The sequence below is a fragment of the Macaca nemestrina genome, chromosome 12 (assembly GCF_043159975.1).
Source record: "Macaca nemestrina isolate mMacNem1 chromosome 12, mMacNem.hap1, whole genome shotgun sequence".
In the NCBI taxonomy this organism is placed as follows: Eukaryota; Metazoa; Chordata; class Mammalia; order Primates; family Cercopithecidae; genus Macaca; species Macaca nemestrina.
This window is the reverse complement of record NC_092136.1, coordinates 102,174,171-102,192,895: the sequence shown is the minus strand read 5'-3', so window position 1 is coordinate 102,192,895 and position 18,725 is coordinate 102,174,171. Positions and strand designations below refer to the sequence as shown.

Sequence of the window (18,725 nt, the reverse complement as noted above, 5' to 3'; positions counted from 1 at the left end):
CTTAGACACTACCATTGATGAGGATGGTGTATGTGAAGAACACAAAGTTAAAAAAATTGTATATATCCATACTTCAAAAGCTCCAAATGCCAAGCCTAACTTAAAGCAAAACGAACCTTAAGTTTAACCTGTCTTCCTCTGATCACCTTTTATTTCCAGTTCTTGTTCTATTCAAAGACCATTAAGAAGTAAAAAAAAAAAAAAAAAAAAAAAAAAAAAAAAAAAAAAAGTTTTAAGTATCAATTGTTAAAAACAACAAAGAAGAGTTTAAGGAAAGAATATATTTGAACCACATACACAAATAAAAAGGTATTACATAAGAAAAAATAATGTAACAATTTATGTAAGTACCTAACATATGAGCATGCTCTTACATCTAAAACAAAAAATAAAAAGGTAACATTGGTACTATATATATATATTTGACAAGTGTGCATTAAAGAATTCTCTAATATAAAACATTTAAAATGTGGAGAATACTTTTTCAAGATACAGAAAACAATTGTTATGATAGGCACACCCACAATTCTTATAAAAACATGCTTGCAAGGATAAAATCCACCTGAGCACTCATTTCTCAGATGTACCAACGCTATAAAATTGTTAAGCACTGAATATTGCCACCCACTTTTGCAATGTTTGAGTTTCAACACTGATTGATATGAATTCTGAATTACACAATTACTGTTATTTTTCAGTCTTTCTGCCATGTTCCATATAGAAGGCATGTATTTAATATGAATACTTAAAACAGCAACATTATTTGTAGCAAAGTCACTTCCCTGTGTTCATTTTTCCTTTAAAGGCACTATATTTAGAAAATAGTTATTACAACAAATAGTGCTTTGGAAGATCTGAAACTCCAAATCAATGTGCTCCATCAACCATAAGTAGATCTAAGAAGCCCTGACTGAAAAGAACACAAATGTAAAAAGCTGATAAATTTAAAGATTATAAAATTGGTTTATTGTAAAAGCAATTCAAGAATACCCAGTTAAAATCTTATCCCAATGCTACCCAATACAACCAAGAAGCAGTTAAGCACTTTTACATTAGGAACAAGGACATAAAACAAGAGACCACATCAAGGCTATGATTCAAACTCAAAAAGGGAAAGGACTCTTAGGTCTCCTTCAGGTCAGTACAGAGGGCATCATAAGATCAAAGCACTGTGCCAGGTATCACAGTACTGCTACAACACTGAGGTATAACTGGGCAAATCAAAGTCGAGGGGAAATGAAGACCTCCATATTATTGTGTTGTGGGTGTACTTAAGTGATTGAAATTCTAGGAACAGCTGCCTTTAATGGCAGCAAGGTGTGAAGACAAGTCTTTATTAAAGAGAAAGAAGTTTATCAAGTTCTCTATCAAGGTCCCCCCTAAATCTTCACAACCCCCCAAACTTTCCCACCCTCCCCCTAAGCTAAAGCTACTCTGCTGATACATAAGATATAATCTTAATTTGTGGCTACTGGCAAATTATAGGCACTCCTTCCAAGTAGCTTTGATCTTCTGCACATTAAAAAAAATCCCAACAACATGCTATATAATTCATATACCCAATTTTGCATTCTAGGTAGAATTTCATTACTACTCTAAAACTCCATCTGCAGTCGCCATTTCCCCCCAGACTTAATGCAAGATTTAATCTTTCTGCTGTTTCCTTAATAAAAGCCTTAGAGTCAATTATTATCAGTGATCAACCTATGAACTATTATATACAACACAGTGATTGCATTTTTTTTGAGCACTGAAAGTACTTAAAATAAAACTTCTTACTTCCAACTTTTACACTCCTCCAAACTGAAGGGCCAAAATACTTAGATTTTGTAATTGGGGGGGAAAAATCTATCTTCCCAAGCTGAGGCTTTTCATAGCAGCTTTTGCCAGGAGAAGAGATTTTATGCCTGTTATAAACCCTTGAAAATAAGGGCTTATTCTAGAAACATTGAAAGACCCTTAAAACATAGAGGTGCTAGCTGGTGCCACTTTAATTCACAACCAACTATTACTTCATAGCTTATACTGAAGAGTTAATTCATGCTCATTTTGTTCCTTTAAAAAATACTCTTTGGAAACCATTATTACTCCTGTAGACACATACTCTAGTTACATCATCTCTTCCTGTAAAAATAAAGGTATAATCATGATTATCTCTATTTCTTTGCTAAATTCAACTACCAATATACATTTATTAATCTGATCACTTTTCCAGCTAACTCATGACTTTATAATTCTATCCAGGGTCAATTTTCAGCATAGAAGTAGGAGCAAGTCTTATAAGTAAGAACAATTTTGAAGGCAATATTTTAATCTAGTCGTTAATGTGTTCATTACAAATGAGAACTACAAACTAGAATTTACTTCCAAAACTAAGGTAAAGGTAAACTTCCAAAGCTAAATGAAGGTAAACCACTATAAAGCTTATTTCTGTCATGCACATTATGAACCTACTCAGTGATTTCCAACAGAGACTTAAAAATTAGTCCAAGGGAGTCAATTAGTCCAAGGGAGTCCAAGGGTTAAAATAAAGCCATTTCTGGTTTGCTGCTTTCCAATTCATCAGATATCTATCGTATGTCTAGAGGGCATGGAGCACTCCCCTAGAACTATCCATAGTAATAACTCTTTCTAGAACACTAAACTACTTCAAACATCTGCAGACTGCCCCAACCAGATTTAAACTACCAGTGAAATATAAACTACTAGTCACGTATTCTAAATGCATACAAAGCGCTACCATTTTAAAAATTAACTGGAAAGTAGGGAAACCTAAAAAAAGGATACATTCCACTACCACACTATTATAAATGTTACGTTTGGGTGTGTGTATGTATATAAAAGAGAGAGCAGATAATCAAGATTTAAATAAGGTGGTAAAAAAACCAGGAAATGAAGATTTTACCAAAACAACTATAATAACCGTCCCAAGCTACAACTATGAACAGATTCACTAATATGGTCATTTGCCTAGGTTCCGACAAAACCAACCAATCAACACCCCCCACCGCCCCACCAAAAAAAAACCCAACAAAACAAAATGCACACCCACAAAATTATCCACCAAAATCTATACTAGAGTATGTGGCAATAATTAATACATTTCTATGGAAATTGTCTCATGCCTTATAAGCTCCTAAAATAAAATCAAGGTCACTATGTGACTAATGATAGCACTAGGAGGAAAGGAAAATACTGAAAGTAAAACAGGCTTCAGCCTTGGTTTCAGCTATCTCTTCAAATCAGCATTAAGTATTTAATATCAGATAGAACATTTTTGGCTTGTCAGACCAGTAAATCATGTTTTTCCACTGGCCAAAGGCAGCTGAAGAAACAACTGGTGAGCAAACTAAATGCTGTGACATAAAGCATCTGACTTCTAAGTCTGAGTATTTAGTTAAAATGACTGGTGAACATTTAACTGGGCAAAAGGAATGGCATCCATCATCCAAACAGGCTCACTTCCCCCAGCCCCCAAAATGAACAGTAGTTATAATAGCAAAAGAAACAAAAAGTTTTTTTCTTTTTTTTGATTCTTTAGAGCCAACTGTGAAAGAGGTCAGCAATATATTAACAGCAGCAATGGACAAGGAAGAGCAAAATAGAGGATTAAAGTATCTTGCTGGACGTTTGTTCATCTTTTTCTGTATTAGCCAGAAAATTGCAACTGGCTTATGGAAATTTCAGGTGCGTATGTCTCCTTAGATCCTTCACAGATTTAGAATTCAGTCTGCCTGAGGGCTCTATAACCATGTAAGAAAGCTTTCTTTATCTAGCTTGGTGGCAGCCAAAACAGACTCCATGTCATTAAGGATGTCAGAACTCAAAGCTTCCTGCAGACTTGGCATCAACTCCTCTCCTTCTATGTTCATTCCATCTCCTTCCAGTGTTCCAAGGTCCACATTTGTCCCAGGAATGGCTTCAAGGTAGTCTGGGAAACGGTTCTGCTGTGAGGGCAGGGTGCTTTGGTTGATAGTATCACCTAGTGGAAACACACAAAGAGAGATAACAAAGTCCTTTTTGAAAAGCTAACATCAGGGCTGTATCATATGAGCATACAGAAATGCACAGGGAAAGAAAAGCGCTCCTGACTGACCTAAACTGATACCTAGAATTTATATCAGGTCAAACAACTCACAGGTAACAAAATAACAATGCCGAGTTTACTTTTGCTTCAACATTTGTTCAGATATCCAATAACAGCTCGATTGCTATTATGTGCTGAGCACTAAAGGGAGTCATTAAAAAAATAAAAAAGTCCTTGAAAAATTATATGCAGCAGGGGGAGAAAGAACAAGAACACAACACAACAGCATCACTACCCTGTCTTCCAGATAAGCACCACCATAATAAGACTAAACATAAAAACGAGTGGTATAGAACTTCCTTGGTCTTAAAAACACTTTGGGAAACATTAAAATAAAAGGACTGCATGAATACTTTATTCCACCCTTATGCAACTTCATAACAGCAAAACAAGCTTCCCAGAGGGCTTTGAAGAAATACATCTTCTTAGCCTTGCTTCTAGGTTTCCCAAACTTACGCCGCCACAGAGCCTTTTTTGCATATGACAACATTAACATTCCTCAGAGCTTCAATAGAACATACTTTCAGAAAAACTAATATAAATCATTAAGTGCTATAGGGATCTAGAGAAGAGAGAAATACAGATTAGAGAAGTAAAAGTGTTGTGTGTGAAATGGGTTTGAAGTGGCTCCTAAGGATGATTTAAAATCTAGGTAAGCAGAGAGGAGGGGGTAGTGTGGATTCTAGAAAGCATCAAAGCCAGGAGCTGGATGAGTATAGGCACAAAAGCCTTGCTAAACACTTTCAGAAGAGAAGCAGTTAGCGAAAGAGCTGGTAGCTAAAGAACAGCTTCATTTCCCTGCCAATTCATGCAGTCTGGCAGTTGTCAAGTTTAAGGCAATGGTTGCCAGGTAAGCCACAGGAGAAATGCTTCCTTAATTACCCCTGTGAGGCAGGTATTTCTTAGCTCCTGCAAGACCCCTGTAACTATTCCTTTTTTTTTTTGAGACAGAGTCTTGCTCCGTCACCCAGGCTGGAGTGCAGTGGTGTGATCTCGGCTCACTGCAACCTCCGCCTCCTGGGTTCAAATGATTCTCCTTCCTCAGTCTCCTGAGTAGCTGGGATTACAGGCGCACACCACCACACATGGCTAATTTATGTATTTTTAGTAGAGACAGGGTTTCACCATGTTGGCCAGACTGGTCTTGAACTCCTGACCTCAGGTGATCTGGCCACCTCGGCCTCCCAAAGTGCTGGGATTACAGGTGTAAGCCACCACACCCGGCCTTCTGCAACTATTCTAATAAAGTAAGTGGGCCCCACCTCCTAGTCTTTCCCATCTGGTTTCCTGAGCCCCGTAACACCTAAGGTGGACCAAAAACTCTTAGAGAAAAGATGAAAACAAACACTGAATAACATGTAGACATTTCTCAAAATTAAGGACACAAATCCATAATAAGGAGAGAGATGTTCTAACAGGCACTTGTTTGTCTTGCCAATTAAGATCAACATGCTAATGTAAGTCATGCTGCCAGAGTTTTATTCAAATAGAGCTAATATATCCAATTTATGATTTTTTTTTTTTTTTTTTTTGAGAACGGGTCTCGCTCTGTCACCCAAACTGGAGTGTAGTGGTGTGATCACCAGGGCTCAATCCATCCTCCCACCTCAGCCTCCTGAGTAGCTGGGACCACAGGCACGTACCACAACACCTGGCTTATTTTTGTATTTTTTTTGTAGAGATGGGGTTTCACCATGTTGCCCAGACTGGTCTTGAACTCCTGGGCTCAAGAAATACGCCTACTTTGGCCTCCCAAAATGCTGAGGTTACAGGCATGAGTCACCGCACCCGGCCAATTCATGATACATATTTTTTTAAACTAGGAAAATACCAGTTACAAATCACCATATAGAGACAAAGCAGGCTCAATTTAATTCGAATTTACAGGATTTTAATTGGTTTTCTTCTGAATAATCTTTGCTTACAATACCTTATTAGACCTGGTGATAACATATCCGACTGTAAGTCAGGCTACTAAGAGGAATAAAGAATACTAACCTGTATCCATCTCATCAACGCTGTTCAGGAAGTCATCTGGGGTGCGAGGGACACTGTAGCTGCTCATGCTTAGTCCACTGTCTGTACTCTCATCACGAGAGTGATAGGTGCCACTACAAAAACATGACAGTTAAAGACCAACACAAAAAATTTTAAAAATCAATTCAAGGTAAAAATAAACACCTGCTGAGTACCAACATAATTCTCAAAGAGGATTAGTGAAAATTCCTGCTCTGCAATGTCTGAAACAAGCCCCTCCCTCAGGGCCGTAGACAGGGCTTGTGCTATGAAGTGAAATAGACAAGTTAATCCTAATTGAAGCTAGCAGCCCTAAAGAGCCAAGATTTCTCCTAAGGTTCTGTGCTTGATGACAATAAGGGACAAAAAAAGGTACCCCCAGTTAGTTTTCCTGGCTGGCAGACAATTCTCTGCATGAGTATTCTCCTCTCTGTAATACTATTTGAATCTGGAGGTGGGGAGGAACCCACACAACTTACTTGTCCCAAGGTCTCAATTCTCCAGGTGGTGGTGGCACAGACAGAGAGGTCAAAACACAAACTCCAGGTGGGCGAGGAGACAGGTCTGCACTAGATTCAAGTTAAATTCCTAGCTCTTGTGCAGAGAACATAAGCCAAGGAAAAATCAACCCCAAATAAACCACCAGAATTCCTTTTAGGACTGAACCAAAATAGATGAGTCACTGCTGATAAGGTAAGAATACTCATGGCTTGATCTCCTTGCTTCTGTGTTTGGGCGGGGGAGGAAAAAGCCTCAAACACTTTAGTACGAAAAGAAACGGGAGATCATATAGCTCCAGTTAAAGAAAAGAGCAAAACAAAAAACTGCAAGGCACATCCCTTGAAAATAAAGTGACCCGACACAGATTCTCACTTTAGACTAAGCAAGGTTTCCCAGATTTACATTCATGTATGGTAAATATCCATTACTCTGATAAATAGAACACTCTCCTAAGCTGGTAGCATCTAGACATCAGCGGGCATTCACTGAGGTCTACTAACTCTAGAAAATTCTCAGTTCTACTAACTCTAGAAAATCTTGGAGAAAAGCATAAAATCAAGGCAGCTGTTATTCTTCAATGGTCTGTGTACATGTGTGAACTTTAACTTTCTCTATAGCTTGTACATTTAAAAGCAGCTATTTAACTTACATAAAAGTTAAAAAATAAAAACAAGTTTAACAATTGCTCAAGGCTACAAGCTCAGTCAGTACCCCAACTGCCTTCCCTAAATGATGCAATGCGTTTGCCTTGTTCTTTCTCTCCCCTCATTCTATATACTGCAATCACTGGTTTACTCTAATGCTTCTGCCAGATTTTGCCAATGCTCAAAAGCTTCACACAGATCCAAGAAAACACATACTTGCCTCTGAGACCACTGATATACAATGCAGCCATGGATGAGAAGGCCTCAGGATTTGGCTTGTTTGTATTTTGCGTGCCCTGATCTGGGACAAGAGCCTGGTCCTAGTCATCACTCTATTCGGCTGCTAAGCATGGGACGCACATCAGACATTTTAGTCTATTACTGAATAGCTGAACTTACAGAGTTGTGCAGAGTTCATTCCAAACCACAGGGGAAGCACATGGGCATTCCTGAGAACAGAGTTTACAGGGCCATTTTCCTGGCGAGGAACTGCTCCCTGCAGAACCTCACCTCCTACAGGCCCCACTCATTCAATAAACATTCACTGAGCATCTGCTACTACATGACAGGCATTAAACTAGGCTTTGAGGATAACGAGGTTAACCACCACCACCACCTACAAACAATGTTTTGTGAGAGACTCACAACTTCAAGGAGGGAAATGAACAAATATACTACTGAATCATATACAGGAGCTATATGAACTATGTAAGCACAGTACTTTCACAACAAACAAGGAGCTTGAAAGTAAAGGGTAAAGGTTTCATGGAGGGGGACATCTGAGTGAGCTTTGAGGGATCTCAAAAGTAAAAGGGAGATAAGGGAAGTTTGCGTTACTACTAAGAGTCAATGCCATGGCAAGTTGGGGGAAAAAGTATTTAGAGCTTAAGGAATATATATAAATCAAATAGTAAACAAGAGAAAAACCATCAAGAGGTTTTTTTTTTGTTTGTCTTTTTGTTTTTGAGACGAAGTTTCACTCTTGTTGCCCAGGCTGGAGTGCAATGGCATGATCTTGGCTCACTGCAACCTCCGCCTCCTGAATTCAAGCAATTCTCCTGCCTCAGCCTCCCGAGTAGCTGGGATGATAGGCATGTGTGACCACGCCCAGCTAATTTTGTATTTTTAGTAAAGACGGGGTTTCACCATGTTGGTCAGGCTGGTCTCGAACTCCTTACCCCAGGTGGTGGTCCACCCGCCTCGGCCTCCCAAAGCGCTGGGATTACAGGCGTGAGCCACCATAGCCAAGAGTTTTTTTTGTTTTGTTTTTTCTTTTTTTAAAGAACAAAAAAAAGCCAAAGTCAGATGTATGTTATTATTAGAAACTGGGGGTACTGCAGATAATGCATATATAATTCTGCCCTTAGATTAGTAACATTGATTATCTGCCACTCTGATCTTCCCAGAAAATAGAATCTCAAATTATAGCCCAGCTCTCATCAAAAGTTTTAAGAAAAAAAACTTCGTAAGTGACTGTCAGAAGGATATGCAGCCTATCCATTTTTAAGATGTTCTAATTTTTATCCCTGGGATTAATATAGGTCCTTCAATAAGACAGGAGATGAAATTTTACATAGAGATGAAATTTTCCTTGTTGGAAATAAAGTTTTGAGGCTATGCCTCTCTTAATTAGCCCCAGTTTAAGTCTAGAACTATAATCTTACATAAATACACTTACTTTTAGACAGAAATGTCAGAAGAGTAAATACAAACTTAAAATACATTTTAGGTGGCCTTCAAAATCAAACCTTCCAACTAGGCCACCAGCACTAACCTTAAAAACTGAGTAAATGGTGAATTCTATTGCACTAAATATTTTTAGCAGGATAAGATATTTTCTCTTGGAATTACTAAGTTTCCAATTTAATTGGTGAGAACTGAAAAGGTGATGCAATAGTTTTCCTAGTGCAAAATACCTTTAGGTGTTTAAGAAAGTGTGTTATTTAAATCGATTAGAAAAGGAATCCAAAGTGCAAAGTATCCCCATATTTTAAAAAGTTTGAAACTCCACAGATATTTTACAACCTAGAAGAATTAATTTTAGTTAAATCTTAATCTTAAATGACTTCCTAGGCAAAGAATATGACCTGTTTCAGCTTACAGACTTCAAAATGGCAGTTTATATAATACTGCAATCTGTCTGAAACCCAGGATTTGTGGTAACTCACTAAGAAGCATCCCTAAGCTATGTTATTTTCAAATACTGCTGTTAATCTTAATGCATTTTTGAAAGAGGCACAACCTTACACTTTATCTCCTTGGACTATAGCCCGTAAGAACATGAGGCCTTACAGTGCTGCTGGGTAAAACATTTTAGGTTGAATAGCTATGTGGAAAATTCCTTCCAGTGATCCTTACAATGCAATCCTAAATAGGTTTAACATGCAATTCATGCCTTTGACATTCACATGTTCCTTCGTGATTCTGTAATTTTAAGTAACTGTTAGTCAACAGTAAAGGCAGAAGCAAACACGTTGTGACTTTGAATAAGTATCCCTTGTACAAGTCTGAACAGCTCACTTCCTCTCACAGGAGACAACTTTTAATCCTCAACTCTGCATGTACTTGCCATTTACAGAGAGATTCATTTACAGCTATGGTTTCTGGCCCACACAGATGTTCCAAATAACTATTACAAGCACTAAGCAGAATGATTTTAAAGCAATGATCCTTTTCAGACATTCATCAGTAGCAACTTTCACTAACCTGTTAAGGAAAGGATCTGAACTATTGGTCGTCATTGTTCTCAATTCCTGAGACATCCCGGGAGAAGACACTGGATTTTGAGTCCCACCATCCTGCTCCAGTGTTGGTAACTGGCTACGCAGTGCTAATTCCTAATTAAAAATAAAGCAAAGCCAAAGAGAATCAATCTACTGATTAACATATTTAATGTTAGGTTTAAAGAAATAAAACGTTCATCAGAGTAACTGTGCAGACAGATTAAAAACAGATTAAAAACATCTAGTTTAAAGTTAATACATTCCCCAATCAAAATGACCTAATTCTTCTATCCATTTCAAATGACTAAAAATTAAGTTACATATATTTAAAGTCTGTCTAGTTATATTAATCCCCACTCCCCCATATACGTTTTGCTACTTTGTTTTCATTTTGTTATTTTCCTTACTGTGGCAGACACTCCCAAATCCTACTTTGGGTTATTATAGAATGGCAAGTCTGGCCTTTAAAATGTAATTCTTAAAGTTTGTTTTTACTCACCAACTCTCACATGGTTTTGTGTTTGGAACCCACAGGAAAAAAAAAAAAAAAAAAAAAAGTAGGAAGAATAGCATCTGATGATTTTCCTATAAGACACCAATCCTTCCCCAATCCCCAACACTATTTCACACTTTGCTATTAAATGTCTCATTCTGACTTCAAGTTTTTCTATCCTGAGCTGGATAGAATATGTTCTATTCTCTAGCAGGGAGAGAGGAGGAAAATGAAAAAAAGACATCAGAAGTAAAAACACAAGCCCAGGGCTTCTCCACCACAAACATAATATTTAAAATGGGGTAAAATGTCTTCAGGGACATCCAACAATTTCTCAGCAGGATTCTCCCTGGAAGCCTGAGCAAAGGCCGTGGGCTGCTACTCTGATGGTTCCAGAATGCCTGCCTTCACGGGTTTCCAAACATCCCAGGTTTCAGCCTGTATTTGCCTAGAACCTCAAAAACGGTTCATCTCACTGTGACCCATCCCTAGCACCCTCATTACTACTCTTGTCTTTTTTCTCTATCTGTTCACTGTTTCTTACCCTCCTAAGAATTTTCACTGTGCTTCTCCACCTATTGTAAACATCATCTTTACTTACACCATCAGCTTCCTTTCCCTCTACTTTTTGGGTTTGATTTGGAATACATACAGTTTTTTATCACAAAGGATACTGGCCTAATTCCCTCATCCTTCCACACAGCTTTCTGAGTCAAGTCTGCTCACTAAGGCACAGCCCCACCATCTCCAGCCCTCACCTCCACAATAGCCATGGGGTCCTGAAGTATGGAAAGCTTCTCCTAGCTTCTCCTAGCCGCCACTGCTCAGCTACAATTCTCCTGCATGCAAATACCACTTATTTTTCTTTAGGTTTATGCCTTCTGGATATACCATCCTTTAAACCAGAGTTGCTTAACCAGTGGACCATGACAGAATTCAGTCTCTGAAGTGGGGTAAAATTGGATGGCGTTAAAAAAAACAATTATACATTAATTTTCGCTAACTTTATCAACATTTTCTCCAATGTAGTATGCACCATTAGTATTCACTGTACCTAACTTTTCACCAATAGAACATACAGATGTTTTCGTATCACATCGTAGTTGCTGCAAATATTTTAAAATACCATTTATGATCAGTGCTATTTCAATGTTGCAGTGGTTATAAGATGTGCTTCCAGATTTTTTTTTTTTCCCAATCTTTTTGAGACAGGGTCTCACTCTGTCACCCAGTCTGGAATGCAGTGGTGCAATCATAGCTCACTGCAGCCTTGACCTTTCAGGCTCAAGTAATCCTCCTGCCCTCAGCCTCATGAGTAGCTACAGCCATAGGGGCACACCACCATACCAAGCTAATTTTTTTGTATTTTTGTAGAGACAGAGTTTTGCCTTGTTGCCCAGCTGGTCTCAACCTCCCAGGCTCAGATGATCTACCTGCCTCAGCTGCCCAAAGTGCTGGGATTACAAGTGTAAGTAAGCCACTGCACCTAGCTTTAGATCTTGTTATTTATACATTAAAAAGAAGCACATTATATCACAAATTTCTATTTAATATTTTGTTAACAGTATCAATAAAATTCCTTTTCTTTTCAATCCTATACATTAAAAAAACAATCCCCAATGTCCTCCTGGGGGACCTAGGGTCTTGGCCAAATGCCAAAACTGTTTGCCCATCTTCCCTGCAAGGCAAACAGCTTCCTGCACTCAAATGTACTGATCTCTTCGTTACTCCATCTTATATACGGGAGAATTCTGGAGCCTGGTCAAAGTCTCTTGCCACTCCAAGTATTCTCCATGCCTCTTAACATGCTTCAGTATTAAATGGACAATTCACTTAACCCGACAGCTTTCTAACCTTCTGGATTCCAGTGACCTTCATCTCTACCCCACTCAATCACCCATTGCACAGCCACTCCACTCAATCACCCATTGCACAGCCACTAAGATCCTGTTATTTGAAACCAAACCAATTCTAAAATCTTAAGTCATGTTTTGAGACGACGATCAGTGTTTCACTTCATTCCAACTGCATTTATCACATGGGAATTATGACATCCACACATAAAACCCATATAATAACCCATTGTTGAAATGCTGGGATCGCCTTTACACTGAAATGATACTGACCACTTCATCACTGTATTTCAATCATTAAGTCTGTCAGTCATACCCTGGAACTGGCTTAGAAATTTCTCTCCCAAAAATCTTACATGCACTTATCCTACTTTCTCACAACATTTTTTCTAACCAGTTCCTGCATAAACTCACGTCCACTCTACCCGCCCTCCAACCTCAGAGACTCCAGACCCATCTCTCCTTACTATTCTAGTCTATTGGCTCTCTTTTGGTATCTTATTTTTTTTTCCTCCTTCCCTACAAGCTTGAATTCAGGACTGATCATTCAAAACAGCATAAGCACCTTTTAGATTCCTGATATACATAGAATTTTAACTCAGCCCAGCAAATCCCAACCCCAAAGCAATGCCAAAGTGTGTTTGTTCCATTTTTATACTGAGATTGCTGAGAAATGCTAAGGGAAAAGGAAAAACAACAACAACAACAAAAAAACCCCACACAACTATCCAGAATGTTATCATTACAAATTAATGGTCTTTGGTTTTGGATGGACCCTTAGTATCATTTATTGTTTTTTTTTGTTTGTTTTGTTTCATTCCTGGTCAGTTCTTTCTCACATCCTCATGGTCACTACTCCAAATAAGGCATACTCTCTCAAGCCCCTATTCAGGGAAGTCCATTTCTTTTTTTTTTTCTTCTTCTAAACTTTTTGTAGAGACAAGGTCTCACTATATGTTGCTCACATTGGTCTTGAACACCTGAGCTCAAGCGACTGGCCTCCCAAAGTGTTAGGATTACAGGCGTGAGCCACCATGCCCAGCCAGTGAAGTCCATGTCGATTTCTTTTCCATCTACATTAGAACATTGAGGCCATCGGCCAAGTGCGGTGGCTCACGCCTGTAAACCCAGCATTTTGGGAGGCCAAGGCGGGCGCATCATTTGAAGTTAGGAGTTGGAGACCAGCCTGACCAACGTGGTGAAACCCCGTCTCTACTAAAAATACAAAAAAATTAGCTGCGCATGGTGGCACATGCCTATAGTTCCAGCTACTCAGGAGGCTGAGGTTGCAGTGAGCCAAGATCACACCACTGCACTCCAGCCTAGGTGACAGAGCGAGACTCTGTCTCAAAACAAGCAAGCAAGCAAGCCAAAACAAAACAAAACAAAACAAAACAAAACAAAACACCCCAAAACAACAACAACAACAAAAAAACAGGCCATCAGGTATAATCTTTGATTTTTCTGGCCCCTCTTGCCACCTCTTCCTGCTCCCCTCAAAAGTAACTTCATTTACACTCATCATCTTTTTAACTTTTCTTGCAGTCTTATGGGGGTCCCTCTTATTTCTTTTCTATCTTCTACTTTTGACACCTCCCCAGGCTCTTCTTACAAAGTGAGAAGTGACTTTAAAAACAATGATACTACACTCGTTGTAGTCTGTCTGTGGGAGGACACATCCTCTCAATACCATGCCCTTCTTCTATATTATTTAAGACCTGGTGAAGGCACTATCTTCTTGAAGATACTCTCCGTGGTAATCCCATCTCCATCTTGAGATTGGATTAGACACAAAGATGTCATGTCTTTAACACCCTGAACACAGCACTTATCACACAATATTGTAATTATTTTTTCTGTGCCCACTGAGGGCAGAGTGAATGGATTACTTTGGAGCATAAAACAACTTATAATTCCTTGAAGAATCTATATTGCTCCTAAAATACGAGGATGTATTTAACAATAAACTTTAAAATGAATACAATTATAGGCTCCAGATGAGGCTGATGGCTAGGGTTCTGTGACAAAACATGGGAGTATTTGAGAATATCCTAAAGACTTTCATTTGCTTTGTCAGAGAAGGTATGCTCATATTTGTAGCACAAAACAAATATATAACACTAACCTGTAAGTCATAACTAAAATAACTGAATTGGCTATAAATTTCATATTATTTTTATAACTTTTTATTTTAGCCTTTAAATAAAATTGACTTTTATTAGGTTACAACTAGTATCCTGTGTAGACTAGACTCTCCATGTTTTTGACGCTTTGAATTTGGCCACTATGTATGTTAAAAGCCATGAAATTTTTACTTTTTACTTCATTTAACAACTGAATTTCTATGTCAGCACACACTACAGAACCAACTATGCAGATTTATAAAGAAAGATAACTTACAGGTGTCAGTAAGCAGGAAAATCATTCTATGTTACCTAAGGAGATATCTGACCCTTTGAAGGGCTATGGAAACACTCTTCTCATTAAACCTATATTTGAGCCATGACTAAGAGTAACTAACCTAAGGATTCACCTAAATTAGACTTGAAAGAATCAATTAAAAAAAGACACTTTACTTACTGGTGGCAGGAGAGTGTATTATTAATCAAAGAGGGAAGAATTTGGCATGAAAACAAATATAGTCACCCTTTCATATCCACGGAGTCAACCAAGTATGGATCAAAATATTCGAGAAGAAAAATGGAAGGCTGTGTCTGTACGTAACATACACAGACTACTCTTCTTGCCATTATTCCCAATACAGAATAACAATACAGTTATAACAGTGTAACAGCTTTTACATGGCATTTCCATTGTATTATTGTAAGTAATCTAGAAATGATTTAAGGTATACAGGAGGATGTATGTAGGTTATACGCGAACAGTATCCATACAAAGGACTTGAACATCTGAGGATTTTGGTATTCGTGAGGATTCCTGGAACCAATCCCCTAGGGGATGACTCTATAATGTAACAAGGCCAATGATACAAACAACATATATGCAGATTATGGATAGCATACTAAAGGTATAAATACTCAGCTGAGTTTTGAAACTTTCAGTTACAGGTGATTAGATATTCCAAGTAAATTTTGAAAAGTTTTATTGATCGATAACTGATGTACAATAAATTTTAAAGTGCATGAATTGATGAGTTTTGAAATGTGTATACACCTGTGAAGCTGCCACTACAATCAAGATAATCATCCTCAGCCAGGTGCAGTGACTCACACCTGTAATCCCAGTACTTTGGGAGGCTGAGGTGGGCAGATCACCTGAGGTTGGGAGTTCGAGACCAGCCTGACTAACACGCAGAAACCCTGTCTCTACTAAAAATACAAAAAATTAGCTGGGTGTGGTGGTGGGTGCCTGAATTCAAGCTACTCAGGAGGCTGAGGCAGGAGAATCACTTGAACCTGGGAGGTGGAGGTTGTGGTAGCTGAGATTGCGCCATTGCACTCCAGCCTGTACAATAAAAATGAAACTCGGTCTCAAAAAGAAAGAAAGAAAGAAAAATCATCCTTAAAATTTTATCCCACTACTTCTCACCTCCCCTACCTTCAACCTTCAGAAACTAATGATCTGCTTTTTGTCATTATAGATTAGTTGGTATTTTCTAGAATTTTCTAAAATAAAATCTTACAGCATGTACTTTTTCACTTAGTGTGATAACTTCGGGATTCATTCATGTTATATCCACACAGCTCATTCCTTTTTATTGCTAACTAGTATTCCACTGTGGGAATATATTACATTTGTTTATCTGTTCATCTGGGTGGTTTCTACATTTGGGTTGTTTCTACATTTTGGCTTTGTGTAGACACATGCTTTCGTTTCTCTTGGATACTCTAAAAAATTTTAAAAACCCTAAAAATATTCTAAGTGTTTCCAGACTACTGACTACTTTTACTGCCTTTCTCATTATTTTTCTAAATGATGTGGATCAAGGCATCAATTTTATGTAAGGCCAAAATACCTTAACTACCAAAAATACATGATCTTAGCATCTTTTTTGCCTTCTGGGAAATTATATTGCTTCTTACATGAGAGGAGGGAAATGTAAGAAGAGTCAATGGCTTATGGCTAGGTCTTGGTTCCATAAAAGTCCACTAAATAAAGCAGGCAAACTCTTGTTTTCTTTTATGAACCACCCTGCAAAGCTTCCTCCAGAACAAACTGGGACCCTTAGTTTTACTTATAGCGCAGATAGCTCTGACTCCAAATGTGTCCCAGATTAGCTAAGATTTACAAGCTCAATGGGAAAAGCTACCACATTTTTCTATTATTACAGAAGAAAATGGCTAAAAATACTTGCTTCAGTTAGAAAAAACTATTTGACCTTTGAAATACAGAACAGAAGCATGATTATATTTTGGCTGAATTTCCTGTAACTTATTTCCGAAGTTTTGAAAGTTTGTCAAACTATTTATCCTAGTTACCTTTGGGAAAACAGAAGTTTAACAAACTTGTATTTTTAGTCCAGTATTCTAATTTTAGGCATTGTGTTCAGGATAAAATAATCCAAAAACTTCTTAGAGATAGAGGTAACTTTCAACATGAAATGTCTGAACTAAAATCAGTTTTGTAGACAATCCAATTATGTCCCAAGGCTTATGGCTCAGGATATAACTGGACTGTCTACAAAAGAGCTATGCCAGATTTACCCAATTATGAAATAATGTTGATATTCACTGAAAATGTGTTTTGATAAAATTACTCTATTGAAATATAACTGGCATTCTTTTACACAGGTGTAAGATATATACAGGCCTATTTTTAAATGCAATAAAATGGAGAATTTATATAAAATATTTTTGATTAAAAATTCAGATTAATTTGACTTCATGCTTATCCATATTATTTTTTAAAAGTAACTAGCAAAATGTCTAGATAACCCTGAAACAAATTTTCACTATTTTACATCTAAAATTTTTAGTTTCCTATGGTAACTTCCCTTTCACATTTACAATCCTTTGCTAAGAATACAAGGAATTATAACACTTAGTCACGATGGAAACACATGATTTAACTGTTTCTCCCTAGAAGCAGGACACCTTACAGGAGAAAACTCTTTCTCAATTGTCTAACTTCACGGTCATTCTCCTTCATAATCTGACTAGGTAAAACATGGAGTAGGATACATTCCGAAACTTCCACTTCACTTCTAAGATCTGCCTCCTGAAACCTTCGTTATCTGAGTGTGTGCACACTCATGCACGTGTGACTGTGTGGGAGGTAGAGGTTGTTGGTTTTCTTTGGCAAGACTGAACTACAAAGACACATTGTTAAGAAGGGGAGAAAAAGGCTGGCCTATTTTCTTATATAAATATATGCAATTTCCCTACCCCATGTCTAGCAATTTCCTTAAATATCAACACTATTTTATTTTCCTTATTGAACCCAATGAAACATATTATATTCATTGCATATAAAAATATTAACATAGGCCAGGAGCAGTGGTTCATGCCTGTAATCCCAACACTTTGGGAGGCCAAGGCGGGTGGATCACCTGAGGTCAGGAGTTCGAGACCAGCCTAACCAACATGGTGAAACCCTGTCTCTACTAAAAATACAAAAAAATTAGCTGGGTGTGGTGGTGTGCGCCTGTAATCCCAACTATTTGGGAGGCTGAGGCAGGAGAATCACTTGAACCCACGAGGCGGAGGTTGCAGTGAGCCGAGATCATGCCATTGCACTCCAGCCTGGGTGATGAGCGAAATTTCATTTCAAAAAAATAAATAAATAAAATAAGAATTAATGACTCGGGGAGCTACCTAGTCAATGTTACTTTCTTAAAGCTATTCTGTCTTTAGCAAATACTGCATTACACAAGAGTGTATCCGTTTCTGGATGATATATGGCATAGGAGTAAGAGTTTTTGCAGGGAGGATGGTAATCAATTTGTTTAAGGAAGACTCACTTAGTGAACTAAAAATCCAAATTTAGAAACGGAGAATAACTCTAAAAATATATATCTTGTAAATAGTTTGCCTTAGTGATAGCAGTTTATGTCAACAATTCTAAAAATAGAAAAAAATGCCATTTCTTCCAACTGTTTAAGATAGAGGTCTTGCCATACCTCATTTTCCAACACAGCTTTAAACTATAATAGAACATTTTATTATTTCTAAAGTCATTAAAACACTGAGCAAATGCTTTATTTTTTTAATGTTTATGCCATTTACCAAAGAAGCTTTAACTTCAGAACAACTTTTTTGATTAAAAAAAGTATACACATGGATTCAGGGACAGTTATGAGAACTATATGATAATCTTAAACTCTGAAAAGTCACATCCAAAACAGGATGGCAGTTTGGTGTTCCCTAGCATTATCCTAGGATTCTACACTCTTTCTCACAGACTTCTGGAATTAGGCCTTTTGTAATCTGTATTACTTAATCATGGTCT

General features: G+C 37.8%; 1 protein-coding gene across 12 annotated transcripts in view; it reads right to left on the bottom strand.

The window, feature by feature from the left end:
- Nucleotides 1-261: 261 nt before the first annotated feature.
- The window catches only part of LOC105493722 (Yes1 associated transcriptional regulator), a 125,014-nt gene continuing 106,550 nt past the window's right edge, over nt 262-18,725 (bottom strand). For all 12 annotated transcript variants that reach the window (XM_011761584.3, XM_011761589.3, XM_011761593.3 and 9 more), the window contains 3 exons: nt 9,955-10,085; nt 6,086-6,198; nt 262-3,982 (listed from right to left, as the gene is read on the bottom strand). In XM_011761584.3, the coding sequence (XP_011759886.1) occupies nt 3,744-3,982; nt 6,086-6,198; nt 9,955-10,085 (483 nt within the window). In that variant the 3' untranslated portion in view covers nt 262-3,743. The remainder of the gene's footprint in view (nt 3,983-6,085; nt 6,199-9,954; nt 10,086-18,725) is intronic.